This window comes from Cygnus olor, chromosome 3, assembly GCF_009769625.2.
Source record: "Cygnus olor isolate bCygOlo1 chromosome 3, bCygOlo1.pri.v2, whole genome shotgun sequence".
Classification (NCBI taxonomy): domain Eukaryota; kingdom Metazoa; phylum Chordata; class Aves; order Anseriformes; family Anatidae; genus Cygnus; species Cygnus olor.
Window position 1 is genome coordinate 107,472,560 of NC_049171.1, and position 21,029 is coordinate 107,493,588.

At 44.2% G+C, this 21,029-nt stretch overlaps 2 protein-coding genes and 1 long non-coding RNA gene across 4 annotated transcripts in view; 1 reads left to right on the top strand and 2 right to left on the bottom strand.

Annotated features, from left to right (window-relative positions):
* SEC23B (SEC23 homolog B, COPII coat complex component) lies at positions 1-16,200 on the bottom strand. Of its 2 annotated transcripts, none has more exons than XM_040553601.1 (21): positions 16,050-16,200; positions 15,588-15,823; positions 14,506-14,563; positions 13,998-14,084; positions 13,557-13,793; positions 13,097-13,182; positions 12,178-12,322; positions 11,487-11,645; positions 10,552-10,667; positions 9,622-9,745; positions 9,063-9,143; positions 8,637-8,726; positions 8,052-8,158; positions 7,722-7,875; positions 6,265-6,342; positions 5,817-5,978; positions 4,944-5,030; positions 3,384-3,539; positions 2,286-2,351; positions 649-1,445; positions 1-407 (listed from the first exon to the last, which is right to left on the bottom strand). In XM_040553601.1, the coding sequence occupies exons 2-20, from the start codon at positions 15,806-15,808 to the stop codon at positions 1,356-1,358; spliced, it is 2,304 nt and encodes a 767-aa protein (XP_040409535.1). In that variant the 5' UTR covers positions 15,809-15,823; positions 16,050-16,200; the 3' UTR covers positions 1-407; positions 649-1,355. The 2 variants fall into 2 exon arrangements, with proteins under 2 accessions (XP_040409535.1, XP_040409536.1); XM_040553602.1 differs by having other exon boundaries at positions 16,055-16,194.
* LOC121068427 overlaps positions 15,788-21,029 on the top strand; it is a 7,015-nt gene continuing 1,773 nt past the window's right edge. The window contains exons 1-2 of the long non-coding RNA XR_005818865.1: positions 15,788-15,924; positions 17,176-17,254. This is a non-coding gene — a long non-coding RNA (uncharacterized LOC121068427). The remainder of the gene's footprint in view (positions 15,925-17,175; positions 17,255-21,029) is intronic.
* POLR3F (RNA polymerase III subunit F) overlaps positions 20,182-21,029 on the bottom strand; it is a 7,807-nt gene continuing 6,959 nt past the window's right edge. The window contains exon 9 of the mRNA XM_040553604.1: positions 20,182-20,858. Coding sequence (XP_040409538.1) covers positions 20,781-20,858 — 78 coding nt within the window. The 3' untranslated portion in view covers positions 20,182-20,780. The remainder of the gene's footprint in view (positions 20,859-21,029) is intronic.

Below are 21,029 nucleotides of genomic sequence, written 5' to 3' on the forward strand. Positions count from 1 at the left end.
AACTATTCATGTTTAATAATTTGAGTACAAGTGCAAACACAGCATTGATCTCAGCAGACGAGAAGGTTACAAGTTTTGCAAAGTGATTTCAGTGATGGAGCTGCTGTTTCAACAAGACGAGAAAGTTTTCGTTCGACGGTGTGGCGCCATGCTCCAGGACGACTTTCTCAGACAAGCCGGCTCTCCCCCAGCAGCACAGAGTTCAATTTTCCAGACTACTCACTTTTCAGAAGGAGGGCTATCAGCAGGGTCAAAGAAAGATTTCACATGCCTGAGCAGCCGAGTAGCAGGAGACACAAAGTCCTTGTTATACGTTGTTACCGTTGTGATTTTTAATCCTATAGGTGTATCTGTAACGACTACTTCTCGAGAGACTGAGTCCTCTGGTGGAGGATGATTTTCATTCTCTAAGGAATGGAAAAAAAAAATGTTTAGTACTAAAATGTTTCACTGCTGTGAACATTTCGGTTCTGTTATTTCCTACCAGCAGCCTGCTGAGGAGGAACTACAGGAGCACCAAGCACCTAGCTCGGGTGGGGGGCACAGCTAGCCAGCAGCACTCCCGGACACCCCCCTGCCTCATCCCCTGAGGCCGGGGTCTACGTTCAGCACCCCCGGCCCCTCAGGCGAGCCCTCCCGTCCCCGTACCGGCCCCAGCCCCGGCGCTGTGGTAGCTGTAGTGCACCATGCCGCCCAGCGCGGTCCAGCCGCCCAGCGAGTAGAGCAGGGCCCAGCGGGCGTTCCACAGAGCCGCCCTCGCCGCCATCATCCGCCTGCGCCCCCGGGGGGCGGGACATGGCGGCGGCGCGACGCCATTACGCGGCCGGGCCCGCCCCGCCCCGCCCCGCCCCGCCCTCAAACCCTCCCTCAAACCTTCCCCAAGTAAGCGCTTAGGCAACAGCGACTGAAGTTAATTTTAATAGTTTCTACGCAGCCCAGTGTTTCATTTTTCAAAAGTGGAAAGGAGGTAGGCCAAGTCCATCGTGCGTCCAGCCACGCTGGGGATTGCACCAGCTATTAATGCCTTCCTTACCCGGTTTTATTTTTCGTTAATACAGGTTGCTAAAATACACCTTTTAAAAGCAAAGAACATTACAAAATAAGGTAAAGAGTGCTAAGGGCTACTTTAACTCTAATTACAGTATGAAAGAGATAGAGTAAACAATAGAGACAAAAAGGAATACAAATAAATTAATATCTAAAAGGGCAAAGTACAAAACTCTCCCCACATATTTATTTCATTCAATATTTAAAAACTGTATTCTAAAAGAGAAGGAAATGTAAATAGATCATTCCACTTTTGTAATCAACATGATCCATGTAATTCTTCTGTTCTTGCTTCTGTCAGATCCAAGTCACGATGCACTTGAAACTGCCAGTTTCTTCAGATGGTCCATGAATACCTGGAGACTAACATCATCTGTCAGGATTGGAGCTCCTGATTCCTGCAGACAAGTTAACAAAAAAAAAAATGAGTCTAAAATAACATTAACACCAGGGACTAACTGAAACCAAATCAGAGGTCAGCAGTCTACTAACGCTAATTGCCTATTAAATCAATCACCTTTTCCTTATAAAGGACAGACCTACTCAAAAGAGACCACTCTTTGATTACAGCACTGACAACATCCTTCAGTGCCATCTGCAGCTACAGCAAAAACGTCTCTTCTTTCTAAAGCAATAGGAAGTTTTCTGCCCAAAGCTCTACACAAACAAGATACGAAGTGTAAATACCTGTTATTTGCATAAAAAATAGATATGTATCCATATGCTAGTTACTTTTTCCAAAAGAATAAATACACTATGTCCTACAGATTTTACATCAGAGTTATAGCAAATGGTGAAAACAAACTTCTATGTCAGGTCATCTAGAACATGTAGGAGTTCCTGTATCAACTTAGCTGCACCCATCAGTAGCAGCCACCAAATACACTCTCCTGGTCTGTGCCCTACACAGGCAGCTACATGAGAGGGAGATCAAAGGGGCAAAAGCACTGCTATTACAATTTCAACCAGTAATTCCATCATAAAACGTTTGGTGCATAGAAGTAACCTTGCTTCTTTGTACTTTGCAGTACAAAGAACTGTACTGTAAAATTTTCACTGTAAAATTTTCAAATCCAAGCAAAGATGTCTTGCAAACAGCCATTAGGTAAGAGCAGGACAAATATAGCCAGTTTGTGGCCAAATACCATGTGATGAAGCAGGACTGCCCCTACGCAGACAAATATGTAGATGTACATTTTACAGCATTCCCAAACATAAGCAGCTCTTCCACTGCTTACCTGTCCCCATGCATAGAGGTTATTGTGGGTCTGTGAAGGGTTCACTTTAGACAAGAGGAACCGGGCCTATTAAGACAAAACATGGGAAAACTGTTTTTACAAAATGGCAGACTTGTCAGCTCTCGTAAGACTTACCACCTTAGATACATGAATAGTGATTTTCCTCTGCTTTTACAAGCAATGTGCTAGTTTAACTTAAACAGGTTTGAAGTTCAGAAATAGCCCTGCTCCATAGACAATTTTACTGAACTTAAAACTTGGGACATTTTCCTGTTGTCTCAAAAAGAGAGCAGCAAGTTCTGCTGATTGCATTATCTACAAAGTAACAGCAGGGAAGGGACTTTACCACCAGGTGGTGGCAGTTCCCTATGGGCACCTTCATTTTGAAAGGGAGGACGTCACCTTGAAGGTCTGTCCAAGAGACATAGCTCTGCTGCAGCAAGTGGTGCCTGCTTGGCAGGGCAGCTCTGGTTCCACGTGACACAGCCACGTCACCAGCTGCATCCCTTGCAAGTCCCCATCTGCACTGTAGAAAAGAGGTCAATGGAGAACCAGGGTAACACTCATATCATCAGAAATTAACACCAAAATTCTGGTTTGGATTACCGATTCCTGCTTCTTCACTCCTACAGACAACGCAGCCAGAGACAAGCACTGAACTACTGCAATTCCAGAAAGAACAAAAATAGGAACTATTTTATATCCTCATCTGGCATCCAAGAATAAAGGAACAGATGTTCAATCATTCAGTGTGACTTATGGTCATGGCAAACTAACCGCACTCCCTGTCTTGAGTAAGTTTAGATACAGAGCCAAGTCACTGATTTCCCACTTTTTCTTTGGGGAATAAATAAATATATTTAAGCTTTTTTCCCCCCACCTTCCATCCTCAGATTTCAAAAGCATATCCAGAGAGTGACTGGCTTATTAAAGGAAAAAAGTGGCAGTAAGAGCTCATGAGAAAAATATATAAGCTCTGTACTTTTAAAGGCTAAATTATCACTGTATTTAACTTACAAAACCACCCCTTTTGTAAAGCAGGAAAAGACAGGTATTTGCTTTATTCAACAGAAAGTGTTCCTGAATAAACCTCCTTACCTGACTGCCCCCGTGTTCCGTGTGGATGTAACGTGGCATTGGGAATCTAGTCTGCAAGATTTCCTGGGCATCATCCAGTGGGGCTTGCAGTAGGTGCTTGAAGTTTTCATATTCAGGCATGTCTTGGTAACCAGCTTTCTGCCACTGTGCAATAGTCTATTGACAGGGAAGAAATTAAAAAGTGGTAGAGATGTCTACAAGCCTCCCCTTTTTAACTGGGGCTTCTTCAGGCAGTAGAACATTACACATGCTTCTGCTTACAGAACACAGGACAAACAAGCTTTCACTGTTCTGTCAATAATATTGTTTAGTTTCTGTCCCTTAATTTAAGAAAAGGCACTCAACACAAAATTGGGTAGCAGTCTGTGCAATACAAGAACAATTTGTTCAAAGAAAACTTCAAGGCATTATGTTTCAGCCTGCATTGACATAAAAGTACCAAGCAGCTATAAAATCACTGACATTTTGAATTTGACTCAAATTTGACTTAAATGGAGCAGCCATGGTACTACCCTATTTTCAAGTGACACTGGTAACTGACAATTGCTCCGTACATCGGCAGATCACACACCTCATTCTTCCTTTGTCTAATTTTACCCAGCTGCTGAGTGTGTTACTTCGCAACAGTTGAGATATGGAGACACTGGTTAAGGTAACTTCGGAAGATTTATCGTTGTTGACTCCACCATTCAACTCCTGCTCACGTCACTCACATATCCCTGATCTCTTCTCAGAGAGAACATACACTACATGGAGGAATGTTGGGAGCCAATAATGGAGCTGCTGCAAGCTATCGTACCAAAATTTAAGCATTCTAATAACAGTCATTAAATATCAATAGCTCAGTTCAAAAATGAAGGGAAGAGTTAAGACACCTCCAAAAAAATTCACTAATAGGAATGTTTGACCGTAAGCCAAGATGAGTTCATTTAAATTCCAATTCGATTTCATGTTTAGGTAAAAGAAACTGCATGTGGACTACTCCCCAGGCAGGACTGAAAGGATATGACGGGAGTTAAAAAGGCATAAAATAAAAGGGACATTGCCAGAGAAAGAAGAGGAGAACAAGCCAGCTTTGGATATTGGTCTGAAGGTTCAGAAGTAGCCTGCACCTAAGTGCTTATGTCAGTGATGATGGAAGGAATACAGGAGCAGACCTCGAGAATATCCAACATTTACAAGCAGAAACAGGCAAAATTCATAACTGATTTCTTTCAGAGTAGCAGTATTTTAGTGTCAAAACCCAGTAACCAACTATGTCGCGTATCTGACAAAACAAACTGCAGCTCCCTCTGCCCTGCTGAGTTTCATCCTTCTCTGGCCTTTTCCAGGCACGGCAAGAAGAGTTCACCTGCGTTACCAAGCTAACATGATAGCCATTGCTCACTGCAGAACACACCCTTAGCTACTCCTGTAGGGTTTTTGTGCATTACAACTGGCAACATGTATATGATGTTGTTACGCTAGCAAAGCGGTTCATTTTGTACTAACAGTGACATTGTTTGCCTGCATGGCAGGAGGAAGAGTGCAAACAGAGAGCAAGAACGCATTTCACCGTACCTCACCAAGGTAAATAACTATCTGGAAGAAAGTATCCATCAGTAGGATTCTGTCAGGAAGAATACTGCTGCTGTCCAAAAGCACCGGCTGCAGAAAACAAAGAAGGTCAGTCGCTACGGCGCCCTCAGAACTGTATTAACCTGCACAGCTGGGGGGGAACAGTTTGCTCAGCCACGCGTGTACAGAGGAGACTGTCGAGGGCTGCTCAGCCCATGAGAATGCCTTGCAGAGCACCATCAGCCTCCTGGGGCATCAATGAATGGAGCAGCAGGTCCTCAGCTACTTTATGAAATGCATGTGAAAGCAATTTCTATGGCTATCAAATTTAGTTTGAAGTGATCTTGAGCAAAAGTTTCAAAAAAAAAAAATACAGGGACTCTGGCAAATGCTGCCAAGAATGTTTTAAAATGTTACTCCAGCAGCTTCTGTATTTCTTTCCTGCCAGACACACTCCACTCAAGGTCGCTGTCAGAGTTTCTCCAGCAGTTTAACAGTGCTGCATAAACAGCTGAAAACAAGCAGCTGGTGAGAGATTATGACCTGCAAGGCTGAAGCTTGCTGACTTACACAGTAGAGGCAGCCTCTGGCAGACAAACGGAAGCGCTACCGAGAGCTTCAAGATTCACCAGGTGTTTGGTTTTTGGTGGTTTTTCTTTGCTGCGTATGCGTTTTAAAAGCCTACTGAAAGTATGATTTACATACTGAAAGAAAGCCGACTGAAAATATAATGTATATTTTACATCATCCCAAGTCATCCCCTAGTAATTACCTCGATTAAAAAATACATGGGCTTTTTTGACGAACTATTGTTATTCTGACTGAATGCTTGTTATCGTGGTTTGATCCACCTCTTTCGGTTAAAGACAGGCTTACCTCAGGAGGTCCATGGAAAGAATAAGCATAAAGGATAGGCTGGATCATAATGAGAGACTGGGTCAAATCTTGCCTAGCAAAGTGGTGACGGTAATAAGAAGATTCATCTGGACTGTTATTGAAGACCTGCAGGAATGGGGAGCGTCGCAAATGGAACATGAACTGCAACAGAAAGATGAGCAAGAAGAGAAGTATCAGTAAGGTTACGCTGAAAGCTCTGTACTCAGAAATTTGTACATGTGAACAACAAATTCTTTGGAAAAAAAATCTCCCAGTGAACTCCTCATTACCAGTCATTTGCAGCACTCAACCACAGGACCAGCCGACCAAATTCAAAAAGCATCTGTTCCTTCCCTCGTGAATCTGAGGGACGGTACTAGATGCTTTATCATCACTCTCACTCACCCTTGCGCACTTTTCCCAGAGCTCCAAGAAGATAAATTCTTACCTGGGGATACAAAGAAAATGATTCCGACAATCTGAAGGAGTTGGGATCATCTTTGTTGTATTGTCCAAATTTCTGACACTGTAGGAAGCAAAATGCATATTTGGTTCTCTCTCCCTCACACACATCCGTCAGTAATAACATGGTTTTAAACACAGCAACCAAGTCATGAATGGAACAACAAGAAGTAAAATAAGAATACCCTTTAAATTTGTTACATATGTCAGTGACTTCTGTATCTAACTGGAATGAGAATGACGACTCACTAAGAAAAATCTAGAATTTTGAATCTAGATTCAAAGTTATCTAAGAATGAAAGAAATAGCGCTTCTAGTACCATCCATTTTTCCATTGGATCAGGGATACTACATCACACTTAAGCTACTTTGTACACTACAAAACACTTCAGCATCAATTCTGCTTCCTTCTAGAGCAGCAGCAAACTGGAATTTCGTTAACTGCTTCACTGAAAATAAGAAGCATCCTTACCAAAATTTATCAATTTAAAACCTCTTTATCAACTATAAATGACTCTACAAACATTTCAGCATGTGGCATGCCCATGTGTGTTTCAGTACTCAAATTCCTATCTGACGCTGGCTGTTTTTTTCAGTTTTTGATGTGCCATAACTGTTAGTATCAAATCTGCACAGGTGTTCAGAAAAAGCTGGAACTGACTTGGTTTAAGGCAGCTTAAGCCTGTGGAATCTGAAGAAAGAGACAGTATGAGGACACAGGACAATGCCATTAGCTGCGAAGTGACAACTCCTCTCAAGTTTGTACTGGTGAGAGCCCATCTGAATGCTGTGTCCAGTTTGAGGCTTCCCAGTGCAAGACATAAGAGGACGTACTGAAGTGAGCCTCGCAGATGCCACCAAGCTGGTCAGGGGCTGGAGGGCCCAATGCAGGGACAGAGGCTGAAGAAGCTGAGTTTGTTCAGCCTAGTGAAGTGGGATCTGGGGTCATATTGTGCTGTCTGCAACTATCTAATGGGTAGCTGTAGAAATGGAAATTCTGACCGCATATAATAAAAAAGTAGTAAGTCACAGTAACTGTGATCAATCACTGAAACAGGCTGTCAAGAAGCAAGACAACCTCCATCCTTGGAGATCTTCAAAACTCACCTGAACAAGACCCAGAGCAACCTGCTGTAATACAAAACTAGCCCTGCTTGAACAGGGTGTTGAGACCTCCAGAGGTCCCTTCGCACCTGCAATATCGTGGTTCCACTACCACTTCTTTCATCTCAGGTTTGGCCCCTTCAGCACAATGGGATGCTTACCTAACCCACCACAAATTTACCAATCATATTGTCTTCCAAATATCACATGCTACAACTATGGGACCGTGATCAGAACACAATGAAACAAGTCAACCTGGAAAAAGAATGGTGTTTTCATTCCAATAGACCACTTTTATTTGAATTAAGACTGCACTCAACTGCAGCCTACTGGTCTTACCAGTCTGATCAGCTGCCTGTCCAGCCACCGCAGGACATCAGGTCCCTCCTCAGATTCAGCTCTGTACACTCCTAGTCGTGCCATCAGCACAGCAGCTGCTTCCTGGTCAAACGCAGCTTCTATGTGCTGGAGTTGACTCTGTGCATCTGCCCAGCTAAAGGATTAGTAAAGGGTTAGTGCATTCATCTTCAGCAAAACCCACACCAGATTTATTCCCCCTGTGCCAAATACTCTGTGGCCGATGCATGCAATAAAAAGCTAAAACAATTCCAGCACAGACTGTGCTGAAGTTTCTGCCATTCTGCCAAAGAACTGGCACGAGATACTCACTTTCTGGCTATGGTGGTGACACGAATGCGTTTCTGTGTACTGGAGTGTTGATACTGAGTGACAAACTGCACTGCCCCTCGGCCTCCCTGAGGAATCGGTGCATTGTGCTGCAAACGAAATAAGGTAAGCCTTCAATACAGGCTGGCTTTGCCATAGCTCTGTACTCTACAGGAACAACTCCAGGGCATCAACTGAATAATCACAGAATAAGTTCAAGCTTGAGATGGACAAGAGAATAGAAAAACATCTGCTTGTGAGCCATCTCATATTACAACTTAGAGGATCAATTCTCCAAGAATTTGAAAGCAATTGTCCTTTTATTCTCCAGAGCACCTAACAGCAAAAAGACTATTTCTCCTTTGTAAATGAATGCCATCAGAAGAAGACAAGAAGAAAGAATGCAGTTCTTGTACAAAGTAAAAACGTCATGCAATTTATGCATATGGAAACAACCTCTAAGAAAATTACTTTGGCACTTTACAACCATCCATTGACAACACAAGCAATGCCATTTCATTTCCTGGCCCTGTTACAACTACTCGGCTTGTAAAAATGAAGACCAAAAAGAGAAAACCAAGGGCTGACCTGATTTACCACTTCAAAGTAAATGGCCAGAGTTGTGCTGGGATCCAAACTACAAATTTTCCATTGAGACGTTCCTCCAATTCCAAGTTCCTGCATAGAATTGAAGAGAAAAGAGCCTTTTTGTCTCTGGCAGTGGGTAAGGCAAGCTGTTAAATTCCAATCAGAGATACAAGTCATGGCAGTCCTTCTGCATTTCTTATCTTCTGGGTATGGATTAAGTTACTGAAGGGCACGCGGTTACAAGAAGATTTTATAGGGCAAGAACTTAATCTAGGAAAAAATGCCTTTTCCTAGGGATGTTTCCAAATCGCTCTTCTTGAAAACTCTCACATTCTAGCTGACCTGTAGGTCTAGCCAGAAATTTTGCACTCTGTTTCCTACTTCAGTATGTTTGTTTTTGTTTTTTTTCCCATATTGGAAACTTACATTTTCAGAAACACATGGTCCTTTAGCATTCAAGGATACACATGGTCCAATAGCTCCCGCAATTTTCAGCTCCCTAGAGGTCTAGAACAAGGTCAAAAAAGTTTTCAAAAAACAAAAAGTTAGTAGAACAGAACATACGCACTGAATCAGCTGCTCAGCTTTTATCATAAATTGAATGTACATGGCTACCACGAAAAGCATCTTTGAGTACCTTCCCAGGTCACCTACTGCTACAGCTGGTGAACATAGGAGTACCTACGTGGCCACATTTTAACAGTGGAGACATATCCACAGTCACCATGAGAGAGTAAGAAATGTTACTTGCTGAGTGAGGAAAAGCAAAGTTCAGAATTTTACTTTTAAGAAAGAAAAAAAAATTTAATAAGCTTTTAAACAAAAATCCCTCCACTCAATCCGTTATGGTACTTCTTCCAAAACAGGCACTTCAGCTGACCTCAAACACGTAGAAAATTCTACAACACAGATACTTAATCAGCTTTTCCAATCAACAGCACTTGCATTTTCCCATTAATGTCAGCCAATTTAACTGGACTCTCACCTTCACTTCCAAACTTGCACCAAAAGCCATCCGAAAGTCCCCATTGAACCCTTTGTTAAAAACCCGCTGGAAGGTCTGCTTGAAGAGAGAAGTGTTGAAGGAGTCTCCCATCACCATGTGTCCTCTAAGAGGAAAATAAAAAGATAAAAAGAAATTGAAACAATTGGAAACTAGAAGTAAATCACAAAGGATACACCCCTCCCCAACTCTCATGCATGCAAACACGGGCAAAAACTGTTTTAAAAGCATGCATTTGCATAGGTAGAATTCATATTAGAGAACACAGATTAATGAATGCCTCCAAAGCCAAACAAGCTAAGGCTCTGTCTTTGCCAGCTTGCTTTCTCAACTGTTTATCTTGCCATCCCTTCAGCTACCTTAAAAATGCTCATGTTCCAGGGGTTACAAATATCTCAACCCAGAGAACTTTGCTCAGCCTACTTCCCCTGAGAAAGCAAAATGAACTGTTAAGCAGAGAAAACCTTGCCCACACAAAGAAAGCTTCTGCCCTCCGTGCCTGAAGCTCTGCTCTTCTGATGGTGCTTCAGTCATGCACGCACCACAGTGCATGGAATCTACATCCCATCAATTCTGTGAAGGACGCTGGTTACCTGCCAAGGCATTTGAAGGAGGCAAAAGGCATTTGCAAAAGACACGTTGCACCATGCTTTAGAATACCTTTCTCAAAAGCAGGACATCAAGTTTTCTACCAGCAGTGTTAATTCATGTGCTACTCTGAGACTTCAGAAATGTGGACTGGGATCAGGGGATGTTTGCCATATAACTCCTGGCAAATTCAAACCACAGTTTAGAATAAAACGACAAAAATCTCTCCCTTTCGTCTTGATAGCAAACTAACTGCTTTCTGAGCCATTTTCCCCCTCCAAAAAAATGCAGGTGCCACCTTTGCGTTTCCTGCTGCGAACATACCCGGTGAGGTTTGCACAACATTTCATCTCCAGCAGTCCGGTCTGATCCAGGGCGCAGGCGTAGATGTCGATGCAGTGCCCGTTGGCTGCAGTGCGGTTGGCCAGAGTCTCATAGTGCTGGGGAGAAGAGACAACGCACACAGTGTTGAGGATGCTGCATCAGGCAACGTTTCTTCTGCTCTCCAGCCAAGGACAACACATTGAAGCACAAAGCACAAACTAAGCCAATACCAGCACTGTAAAGGTAAACAGCTCTCTGCCTGAGCACACTTCTCCCTCCCTGGATAAGCTTGAATTGCAAGTCACAGGTACAGAGAAGACATGAACTGCTACCCTCATCCAAGCACGGACTCTATCAGTGATAACATACTAGAAATTCAAAGGTTTCTAGATGATAGTAAAGAGGACACGTATGATACTGCTTCCTCTAAGCTGCCAGGCACATCTCATGCCTGAAATTTTGACTGTTCTTTTGTATGTCAAGAGATAAAGGACCCTTTGTGGAAGCTACCAGTTCTTGGGAGAACAGGCTTTATTTTCCCCTCTTCCCCGAAGAAGATACAAAGCTCTCCACCCACCATCAGCTAGGAAATAACACTGAAATACTTCTCTGAGAAGGCACAACACCAGGCTGGAGAAGTAACTAGCAGCAAGTCTCTTTCACCATTCCCCTGACCTTAACACACAGAAAGACTCGTACATTTCATGGACACATACAAATATATGCATGTTGTATGTGTTATATAACAGACATACTGTTCCCATAGCAAGAAAGTAAGATGTTTGTTCCCTGAAGAAGGATATTGGACAGCTGTCTACATGGGTTTGTCATGTGCCAACACTCAGAACACTGTTTTTGTCTTTAAACACACCATGCCATGCAACAAGCCTATGCTGCTGCGTGTGCCTTTGCCCCCAGCTGACACCAGCACCTACTTTGGTGGCCTTCTTCATGAACCTTGCGTTGTCCTTCTCTATGTCATGCCACGAACGAATGGGTGTCTTCAGTTCATCTCCCACCACCATGCCCGGTCCTTGCGTTGGTGGCCCACCTGTAAACAGCATTATTCTGGCCCCTGTGTTTGGAAACGTGCCCTAAAATAAAAATAAGGCCTTACATTAGAGAGCAGGGAGAGAAAGAGGGTGTTTAAAAAGGATAATACTTTCTTTAGAGAAGCATCTGCTTGCTCTGCTGCAAAATCATTAGGAACCCATCGCTGTCAGAGGCAGCCTTGACAAACAGCAATGCATTTCCTGTCGGGCACCCTCTGGTTTAGGCTCAAGCTACGTGAAGCTTCACAACAGGAAGTAGGCAGTTTCTGTTCTTTCTACATATATCTCAGATGACCCTCGGATAAACCCAGTACATGCAATCAACTCCACATGGCCATATGCACAAGGATCAGAGACCTTTAAACACCTGCATCCTTTGTAATGTAATTTACATTTAGATGTAAATTCCCAGCCCACTCTACACCAGCTGGTGCTAACTCTTGTCAAATGCCAGTAGAGACAAAATGCACCGCTGCATCCCAATGTAAAGGGGACGCAAACCAAGCTGGACTGAGACCTGCACGTGTCTCAGCAAAGACAGCTCATCTCAAAGAAACAGCAGCAGTTACAGTACCTCTAACAAGCCAACAGCAATCGAAAGAGCTACTCCAGTGGAACGTAAAGGCCTCTTTCCCTGGGTCACTGGCCACGGGTCCCTTTGCAGTTCTCCCAGGAGATCTGTTAAATTCATGTCAATCTTATGAACTGGCTGCAGAAACCTGAAAAAAATAAAATGTTTTCCTGCTTACAAATCCTTTCAGTTTAAGAGAAGAAAAGTGCCTCTGTTCCTAGCACGCTTAAATTGGCCTGAGACAGAGTTATCAGAAGCAAAAAGTCATGTGGCACACTCCTTCACGTACAAACTTTCCTAGATAACAGGCCTGGGCAAAATAACAGAATTGACCAAAGCAAGTCATCAGGAACCAAGGAGAAAGCAAAAATCACACAAAGCATAAGAAAGGGGCTTCAATGGTGATTTTGTATACCAAAACACATTGAAAAAGAGGAGCTGAGGAAGAAAACACTGTGTTCAACAAAGGCAAATACAGCTTCATTGTTCACGGTCACTGCCTGCCTGCCAATCTTTTTTTGGACTTGATTAGGCAAGGAATAGAAGGTGACAGGTAGAAATGTTACTCAAACAAGGTCCCTGTTGGCCAGTGAACCAAAAGACCCTTGCTCTAAACACATACAACCCCTGAACAACATGCATTCTAAAGACTGCTACCTTATACTTTTTAAGTAGAAATCCAGCCCAAATGGCAATTACATTCTTGCAACTGCAAAACCAAGATACTACAGAAGCATAAAGCATTGCTCTAGTAAATCCCATCCATACATATCCCATGACGGAGGGAAATAACTGTGACAAGACAATACCATTTAAGTCTTCTTACAAAAATTCCTCTTAAGAAACCTAGGTTTAGAAGTGTGATCCCAAAGGGTCATAAAACATCTTCCCTGCTCTTCTGCTGTGTTGATGTAGCACTTACCTGCTTGAAACAGCAGGTTGCTCCTGAGTCTGAAGAGGTCTTCCTTGTTGAACGTGGACAGCTGGCCTTGAAAGCCCAAGCATATCCTACGGTACAGAAAAAAAGAGGTAGAGGAGGTGTAATATTCAAACGCTAAACATTATTTGTTGTCAAGCAATATAGACCATGGCCTGCAGTGCTGTGGCACTAAGTAAATTAAAAACTGTGAAATAACTGATCTTTACATCCCCATTAGGAAGTCATCAATAGAATTTTTGTATCTTGCATGATGGATCTATCTTGGACAAGCTTCTAAACATTCGCAATGACAAAAAGACAGGAGAGGCACTGGGAAGGTAACGGCATAACAAATAATAAAGAGCACTGAACCTTCCTTCCTCCCTCAGAGCTTGAAAGACAGCAGTGGTGTCAACAGAGCTAACAGGAACAAGCCACTGGCCTAACAGTTGGCAGGACATACCTGTATTTGCTTAGCCGTCAGGTCTTTTGTGCCCCTAAAGACGTAGCTCTTGGAAATCCCTTCACAGCTCAGTTCGTGAACCTGGACCATTCTGCCAAAAGTGATAAGCCCCACCAGAGCATCAGCAGGCAGCAGACTCAGGGACATCTGGAGGGACTCCTTCAGTGCCTGCAAGTCCTCCTCTTCCAAGCACGTGTCAACAACATACAGGAAGATCAACGGTGTCTGTGGACCTCGCTAGGTGGAAAGAGATGGGTTTACTAGGCACGTACATATGCTGGATGACACTTATCATGACTCCAGTCAAAGAATAAAATGAGCCCTATCTTAAGCATCTTATATAAGTCATACTTATTTCCATTATCTTAATTAAAACAAATACATACAAAAGATATCACAAACAAGACAGCTCTGGGGGCTGCAAACTTGCCTACGACTCACCTGCACAATATATTCAATTGTTGAAAACTGAGGCATAAGCTCTGCTGGTTGATTGACTTCAGATATGCCTGCATAGGCTGGAGGGAACTGAAAAACAGAACCAAAAATTAGGACAAGGAATTTGCAGGGCAGAAATGCAGGGCCCTCCTCTGCAGTACAGAGGCTGCCCTGCTTGTGATGTGGTTATTCAACTTTTTATTTACTACCACCATGCCAACCTGATTAATTCATGACAAGAGCCCTGTATTGCTGCTTTCCTAAGCACAGACAACAGCAGCCAGCAGTACAGACAGCTATTTACTCATCCCACTGTAAGCAAAAGGCAAAGTGTCACATAAAACAGGCTCATTAACAAGTACTCTGGCCTGGGTTCATTAAGGGAAAAAGCCCAAGAGACGAAATCTAGACAGGTGGAATTTCTGCTCTTTTTAACATCCTTTGCCAGGGGAGGCCATCAATAAAACGGCTCACCGAAAACATAGAAAGGCTGAGGCTTTTTTCAACATACCTGATTTCTCTGAAAACAGAAGTTACAAGCCCAGAGCTTGGCTCGATAGTCAACTTGGCTGCAGGGAAAAGGTGAGGCATTAGTATAACTGTAGGAACAATCTTACAACCCAGCTTCACAGTTATCTACATTGCTTCAGAGCACCAAAGAAGAAACAAAATACCAGACACTACAGCTCCAATGACAGGCTTGTAGCGATTCAGACTCTTGTTCTAATGCCAAAAATACTGTTTCCTCAGCCAGCCTGGCTGTTTCCAGGCTTGTCAGCATGAGGGACCACCAACAGCTCTCCGAAGCTCTGGCTTTGGTAGGCAAAAGTTTACACCTTATTATTCTTTTGCTATGCTTGGCCCTATCTCAGAGATCCTATTGTTTGTATAGCTGCAGTACGCAAGTGCTCCAGTCACAGAGCAGCAGGAGCCACCCACCCACATCCTGTACAAACACAGAACAAACTGCACCAAGGAGTTTACTCTTCTCAGCCCAATACATACAATAATTGCTAGTGCAGTAAAGCCTAGCCACATTCCTATTTCATAGGCTTGATCTCTTCCTACTTCCTCTAACTAGTTTCCCTCCTTTTTCCTCAGCCCGATGCTGAGGACAATCACAAAGCACAATCACCGCATGATTTCGGGACAAAGATTTCATCTTAAATTCTTAGCAAAACTGCAAAGAAAACCTAGATGCTCATATCGGAGATAACCTACAACCAACAGGATGTGTATAAAGCAGGAAACCAAATGAACACGACGGCCCACTGGACAATATCAGTATAACCAGCATCTTTGTTTGTTCTACGTTTCATCATCCACCACAAAATTCTCTGGGATGGTAACAGGATTGGCTGTTTCCACGTTACCTTCAGCTTAACAGCCCTCCTGAAGACAATCCTCTCTCCTCAGGTTCTGGCAGCTCCAGCAATAAGCTGGCATCTAACATGTCCAGCTAGGCATGCATGGCTTTTACCATACTCACTACAACTAAACGAAGAAAGCTGACGAGCACCAGGTTAAGAAAAAGGGGAATAAGGGAGATTAGGATAACGTCTCTCTCAACATCCCCAGCTAAGAAATACGTACCAGAGCGGGTTGAGCACCGCTTTGCAAGTCAGCCTGCTGCAAAGCACCGGCTCGTACTGCACAGGTGGCAGGTCCGGACGCTCCTTCAGCGGGGTCAGGAGGCAGGCGAGGGGGACAACCATGCGCGTGGCCTCCAGCCGACTGGAGGGCCACACGTTCCAGCTGAAGCGCACGCCGTCACGCTCCTCATTTTGCTGAATGAACTCCAGGTAGGTCGCCATGGGGCTGCAGCAGCTCTGGAAGGACTGAAGCAGCACACGTTCAGGCAGGTTGTCTCAAACCTCAGCAAACCCAGCAAAGAAAGACGAAAATCTGACAATCAACGCCCGAATGCGAGGTGGGTGTTGTTGCGAGGCCGAGGAGGTCGCCCTGAGGAGGCTGTGGAGCCCACCCGCCACCCCCGGGGCCCGGCCGGCGCCCACCTGCCCTGCCCTGCCCTGCCCTGCCCTGCCCTTCCCGCACCTCACCGCTCCCGGCCGCCGCCGCCGCTCGGTCCCGGCAGGCCCCGCTCCGCCGGCAAGGCCAGCTCAGCGGTACGCCGCCTGCCCGCAGACAAGATGGCGGCGCCGGCACGCCCCGCCGGCATCTTGGTTAAGGGCACCCGCCCCCCCCGCAGCGTTCCGAAAAGGGGTGACCACACCAAATGTGGCGGCGCCGGCGTCAGGAGGCCATCTTGGCTAAGGGTAGTGGGTGAATGGAAGGAAAGGGGTGCCCTTAGTAAATATGGGGCAGGCGGCGTCGACTCCCTCACGGGCACTATGGGGTTGGCTGGGGGGCGGAGGAGGAAGGGGCTGGCTGAGGGGATGACGAAAATTCCGCATTGTAGCGCACTCGTACGTGTGGTGTTACGGTACGGGTGTGTTTTTTTTCCTGTTTTCCGTCTCCACGGTTGGTTTGTGCCCACCCTGTCACAGTTAGGTTAAATAAAGCACTTAGCAAGTACCGTGAGCTGGCACACGGAGCAGAATCCTAAAGCCCCGTGTTTATACACAGGCTGCCACCAGAACTCCAAGCAACAATTTTCCCATTCAGTTTACCTGGAGCAATCAGCTAGCTCAAAAATAGACGGATGGGGGGGCTATCAGCCTCCATCTGTTCCATGTTTAACAACCCCGAGGAGCGCACTTTGAACTCGGCTTCCTCCCATCCCTACCCACCAGACCTCCAGAGCAGCACCAAGTACAGCAATTAACAGCTGGACTTGATGATCTTAGGAGCCGCTTCCTACCTAAATTATTCTAATCAACTTCCTGAGGGAGCAAGTGAACGTTTTCAGCAGCAACTGAGACCCTCCCTGGCACGCCTTGTGGGACATGTTTGTCCCTGGGCTCAGCACAGCTGCACGCCTCTCCAGCCATCGCACTGACAGCTGTTTCCAGCTACTTGAAGCAAAAAGGAAAGGGTCTGCGTGGTGTGGAAGATGATCCTGTGCGTTAAGGTGTCTACACCCTGTTACAAAGCATGAAACGTTTGGCAGCAATAGGAGACCCAGCTGTGCCCACTCAGTGTTGTTTTCCCCCCCAGTACCTGCTCTGCCTGTGGAGGCAAAACAGCAAGCCAGGGTTTAAGACCTTTTTTCTCGTCTCAGGGCAGCCATACCAGGATGAGACAGCAGATGGCACTCGAACAGCACCAGACGAACAACCACCGCTCCACCTCCAGTAAAGGTGAGATGTGTAAGCAAGTTAATTTAAGAAAAAAAAAAATCCAAACAGCCAATCAGCCACAATTTTCATTATCAAAGCTTTAAGCTTGTCATTGTTTTAAACTTTGGACTGTGAAGGCTAGGCGCGTTAAACAGTACCTGGCAGCTGTACTTTCTCTCAGTTCACAGTACGGCCTGGCACTGTAGTTAATGTTTCTCTTGGAAACAAAAGCAATCCTGCACTTGTTTCTCTTGGAAACAAAAGCAATCCTGCACTTGATTTCACGTTAAAATGGCATTTGGGTGTGACCTCCAACTTGCCTCGGGACTGCTGCTTACCACTGGCAAGCTGCACACCATAGGGCTCACAGGAACGGGACTGAGCTCTCCCAACATAGGAGGTCGAGCAGCACCAGATGAACAACCATCACGCGTAACACCTCCAACAGCAGTGAGAGGTATCAGCTGAGTGCGCCTGCTGAAGTGTGCTCTCTTGTTATGAGGCTAACATAAAGAAAGAAGCAGCTTGTGCTTTCCAGTGTAAGATGGTTTGCTGGTGATGTGTTTTGGTGTTCAGTACTGCAGCTAGCATGACTTCCTTAAAACATTTACATTTCATACCACATTTTAGTGGGGATAGCTTTGCCAGGTAGAGGGGAAAAAAATGAAGGAAGCCTGGGAGGAAAAAAGACTATTAATGTTACCTTTTGGTATTTATTCTCTTTTTAAACAGGCTGATAGGTCAGACGGGTTCATGAAGATCCATAGTGACAAAGATCATTCTTATTTAGACAGATCAGAGATTCCTATTTTACAGATAGGAAAGTGAAATTGCTTTACTTTTCTCTATAAGCATATTTTTTTCCAAATTTGACAAGTCTCCTAACAACTGCAATGCTAAGAAGGTTCGGGGACCACAAAGATAAGGTCATCTAAACTAGATAATCCCAGTATAAATGAGCCAGAATTTAAAGGGCTTAATAGACCAGCTCTCCACTTCCTAAATCTGTTCACTGACAACAAGCTCTCTGTCCTTTTTCTTATTGCCAGTGAATATGGTCACACCACAAAGTGACACACTTGCATGATAAGGATGTGTTGTTTCCCTGAAAGCTATCTTCTAGCTGAAGCAGAGCACAAACAATTTGTGTTATCTCTGCAGCAGCAGGATGCACACCCTGTTGTGTTAGGTCATCTTTGAAAGCAGGAAGACAAAGGCAATCCCAGCCCCACACCCCAGTCAAGCTACCTTTGGCCACATAAAGGATAGCTGAAGCATCCTTTATGCTAAGTCATTTATGTTAAGACCCCTTTCAGTGAAGTTAGCAGCATTTTTCAGGCTTCAGTGTGCTGAGGGGTTAAAGGCAGCAGAGAAAAAAACAAACATAATAATTTCACCCCCACATCTCTTTTTTGACAACACTTCTGCCTCTGTAGATAGAGGTGCATCCCTGTCACATCAAGCAAGAGACAACACTATGACAAAAGAGACAGCTGTGGGCATTTACACTAGCTGACGCCAAAGTCATTCCCCAGATGTGCCAGCTTGTCGTTCTAGTTGTCTGCTCCAGTCTAAGACATCATGCCTGGCTGCCTCAGTATATACACCTTCCCTTTATGGGACAGGAAATACATATTTTTTTATTCCTTGCACTGTACCTACTGGCATTAGCCTTCTGTCCACTGTCCACATTATAAGCAGGAAAAGAGGAATGAGGAATCAAGATTTGAACACTTCCTTATGGCATCCAGACCGCTTTTAGAAGTGACAAATTGCTGGACAGTACTGAAGTAACTGGTATAGTCTCCCACCCCACTTTGGTAAGCTGTTCTTCAAAATCTGTCTATATTAGCCAACTGTTTACTACTCGTGGTTGGACTTCCTGGCATGCTGACAACTCAGTTGCAAAGGTGCTTGACCATTGCCTTCCCAACAAGGTGTCCAGGAGGGCTTATCTTCAGACAGAGTTCTGAAAATAGCTAGATGCAACAGGTCCACTGTTGTGCTCAACCCCACTAATCGTTTCCCAGCACTGTGAGGCTAACACAAAGATACTGAGTGGTTGTGCAGATATCCAGCAAGGCTAAGCCATAGGTAACAAGTTGTACTGGGACCAGGCTCTCTGCAATGTTCACTCATCTACAGTGCCCTGCCCATGAGTACTTCATCCCAGCCCTCTGGTTATTCTGGATGGCAGAGAGCTGGCTGTACCATATACGCACAATATTTTACCTTACGAAAAAGGAGACGACTTCTCAAGATGTTGCTCGATTACAGATTAAGGAAGAGGTGATATAACTAGCATAACAGTTGGTACAAAAGTCTGTTTACTTACAAAGGATGTGAACCCACGTTTCCAAAGAGTATCACACCTCTAATGCTGCCAGATATTCGTAGAGAGCTGTGTCTAGTTTCCTCAAAGAACACATCCATGTTCCAGCATGCCTTGGGCCACCATCAAGGGCAATAGGCTTATTACAACACAATTTATAAGTTATTGCCAATTCTTCAGTCCAGAGAAACACAGAGGAGCCAGAGAGGCTATGCTTACAAGAAACACAAATTGGCTCCGCATCACAAGAAGAGAAGATCATGCTTTTTGATGATATGCCAGTATCATGCCTTTCTCAGATCACAAACCAAGGCCATAGTTATGTACAAACAGCTGTCACTGGCATCTTTTGCAACCCTGAGGGCATTCAGACAGTCTATAAAAGTTTCTCCTGTACCTGTAGTATCAGGCCAGAGGAACTGTTTCTCTTCTGGAAAATACATCTTTACAGAATACTTACAATCAAAATTTCAGCTGACATGTGTGTACATAATGCAGCTGCCAGAACACAGCAACACAGATTAGATGATCCTCTAGCCGCCAGATGAAGGAATAAATACAGATACATCACCAGATAATGACAGCAGTGGAGAAAACGAAGCACAAAAATACATAAGAAAAATCAAACGGCATTTTAATGATAAATTAGCAGGTAAGAAAGATGGTGAAGAAATCAGTGAGTTCTATTTAACATATTTAGGATCTTTCCCACATTAGATTTTTAGCCACCAATTAGATGGTAGCTATCATGGGAAAAAAAAAAGTGTCAGCTTTAGGACTTAAGCTCCATCAGCAGCATTAGTCTGAACGCAAAGTTTGGGATCTCATTCTTGGCAACACTCACCAGCAAGTTTTTCTGATCGGCTGATGACTTATTTTCTCTCATTTTAAGTAAATGTCTGCAGAGTACTCAACACAATCCTTGAAAGTGACACATCACCACCCAGTTCTATGACATTTTTCAAGTCACACATATTTGTGTACAAGGATGGATCTGTTTTCACTTCAGCCTTGATCTTCAGTCCTGGTTTGATTTTCAGCCCACTCACAGGACACGCAATTGACGTGTTGCTGCTTTATGTTTACTTGAAAAACAAAGGAACTTGAAGTTGTCTCGAAGTTGTTCACAAATTTAGAAGTCCACTTTTAAAAAAGCAAGCTGCTTTGTCACCTTGGCTATATAGAATGAATCCAGTTTACAGTTTTTCTTTCACCTTAAAACTCCAGCCACTCTGTCATATAAATACAGTTTGATGGAGAAATCTCACCACCTTCATGGCAATCATCAAAAACCTGAGAAAGAAAGCCCTGTGTCAGTGGAGTAATTATGTACAGCAAGCACGACTGAACTGGAAGCATGATCTTGTGTTTTCTGCTCCTTTCCCAGTAGAGAAACAGTAGTCTACACAGGACAAAGTATAGGAAGTCCAAAACCAGAACTGAGGAAGAGTAATGTGAGCATAG

What these genes read in the sequence shown, in the direction of transcription:
- SEC23B (XM_040553601.1), bottom strand. Translation starts at nt 15,808, where the DNA reads ATGGCGACCTACCTGGAGTTCATTCAGCAAAATGAGGAGCGTGACGGC. An exon ending in GCGGTGCTCAACCCGCTCTG is followed by an intron (nt 14,564 to 15,587) that starts GTACGTATTTCT and finishes TTTTCCCTGCAG; the next exon opens with CCAAGTTGACTATCGAGCCA. An exon ending in TAGTTATTTACCTTGGTGAG is followed by an intron (nt 3,540 to 4,943) that starts GTACGGTGAAAT and finishes CCCTGTCAATAG; the next exon opens with ACTATTGCACAGTGGCAGAA.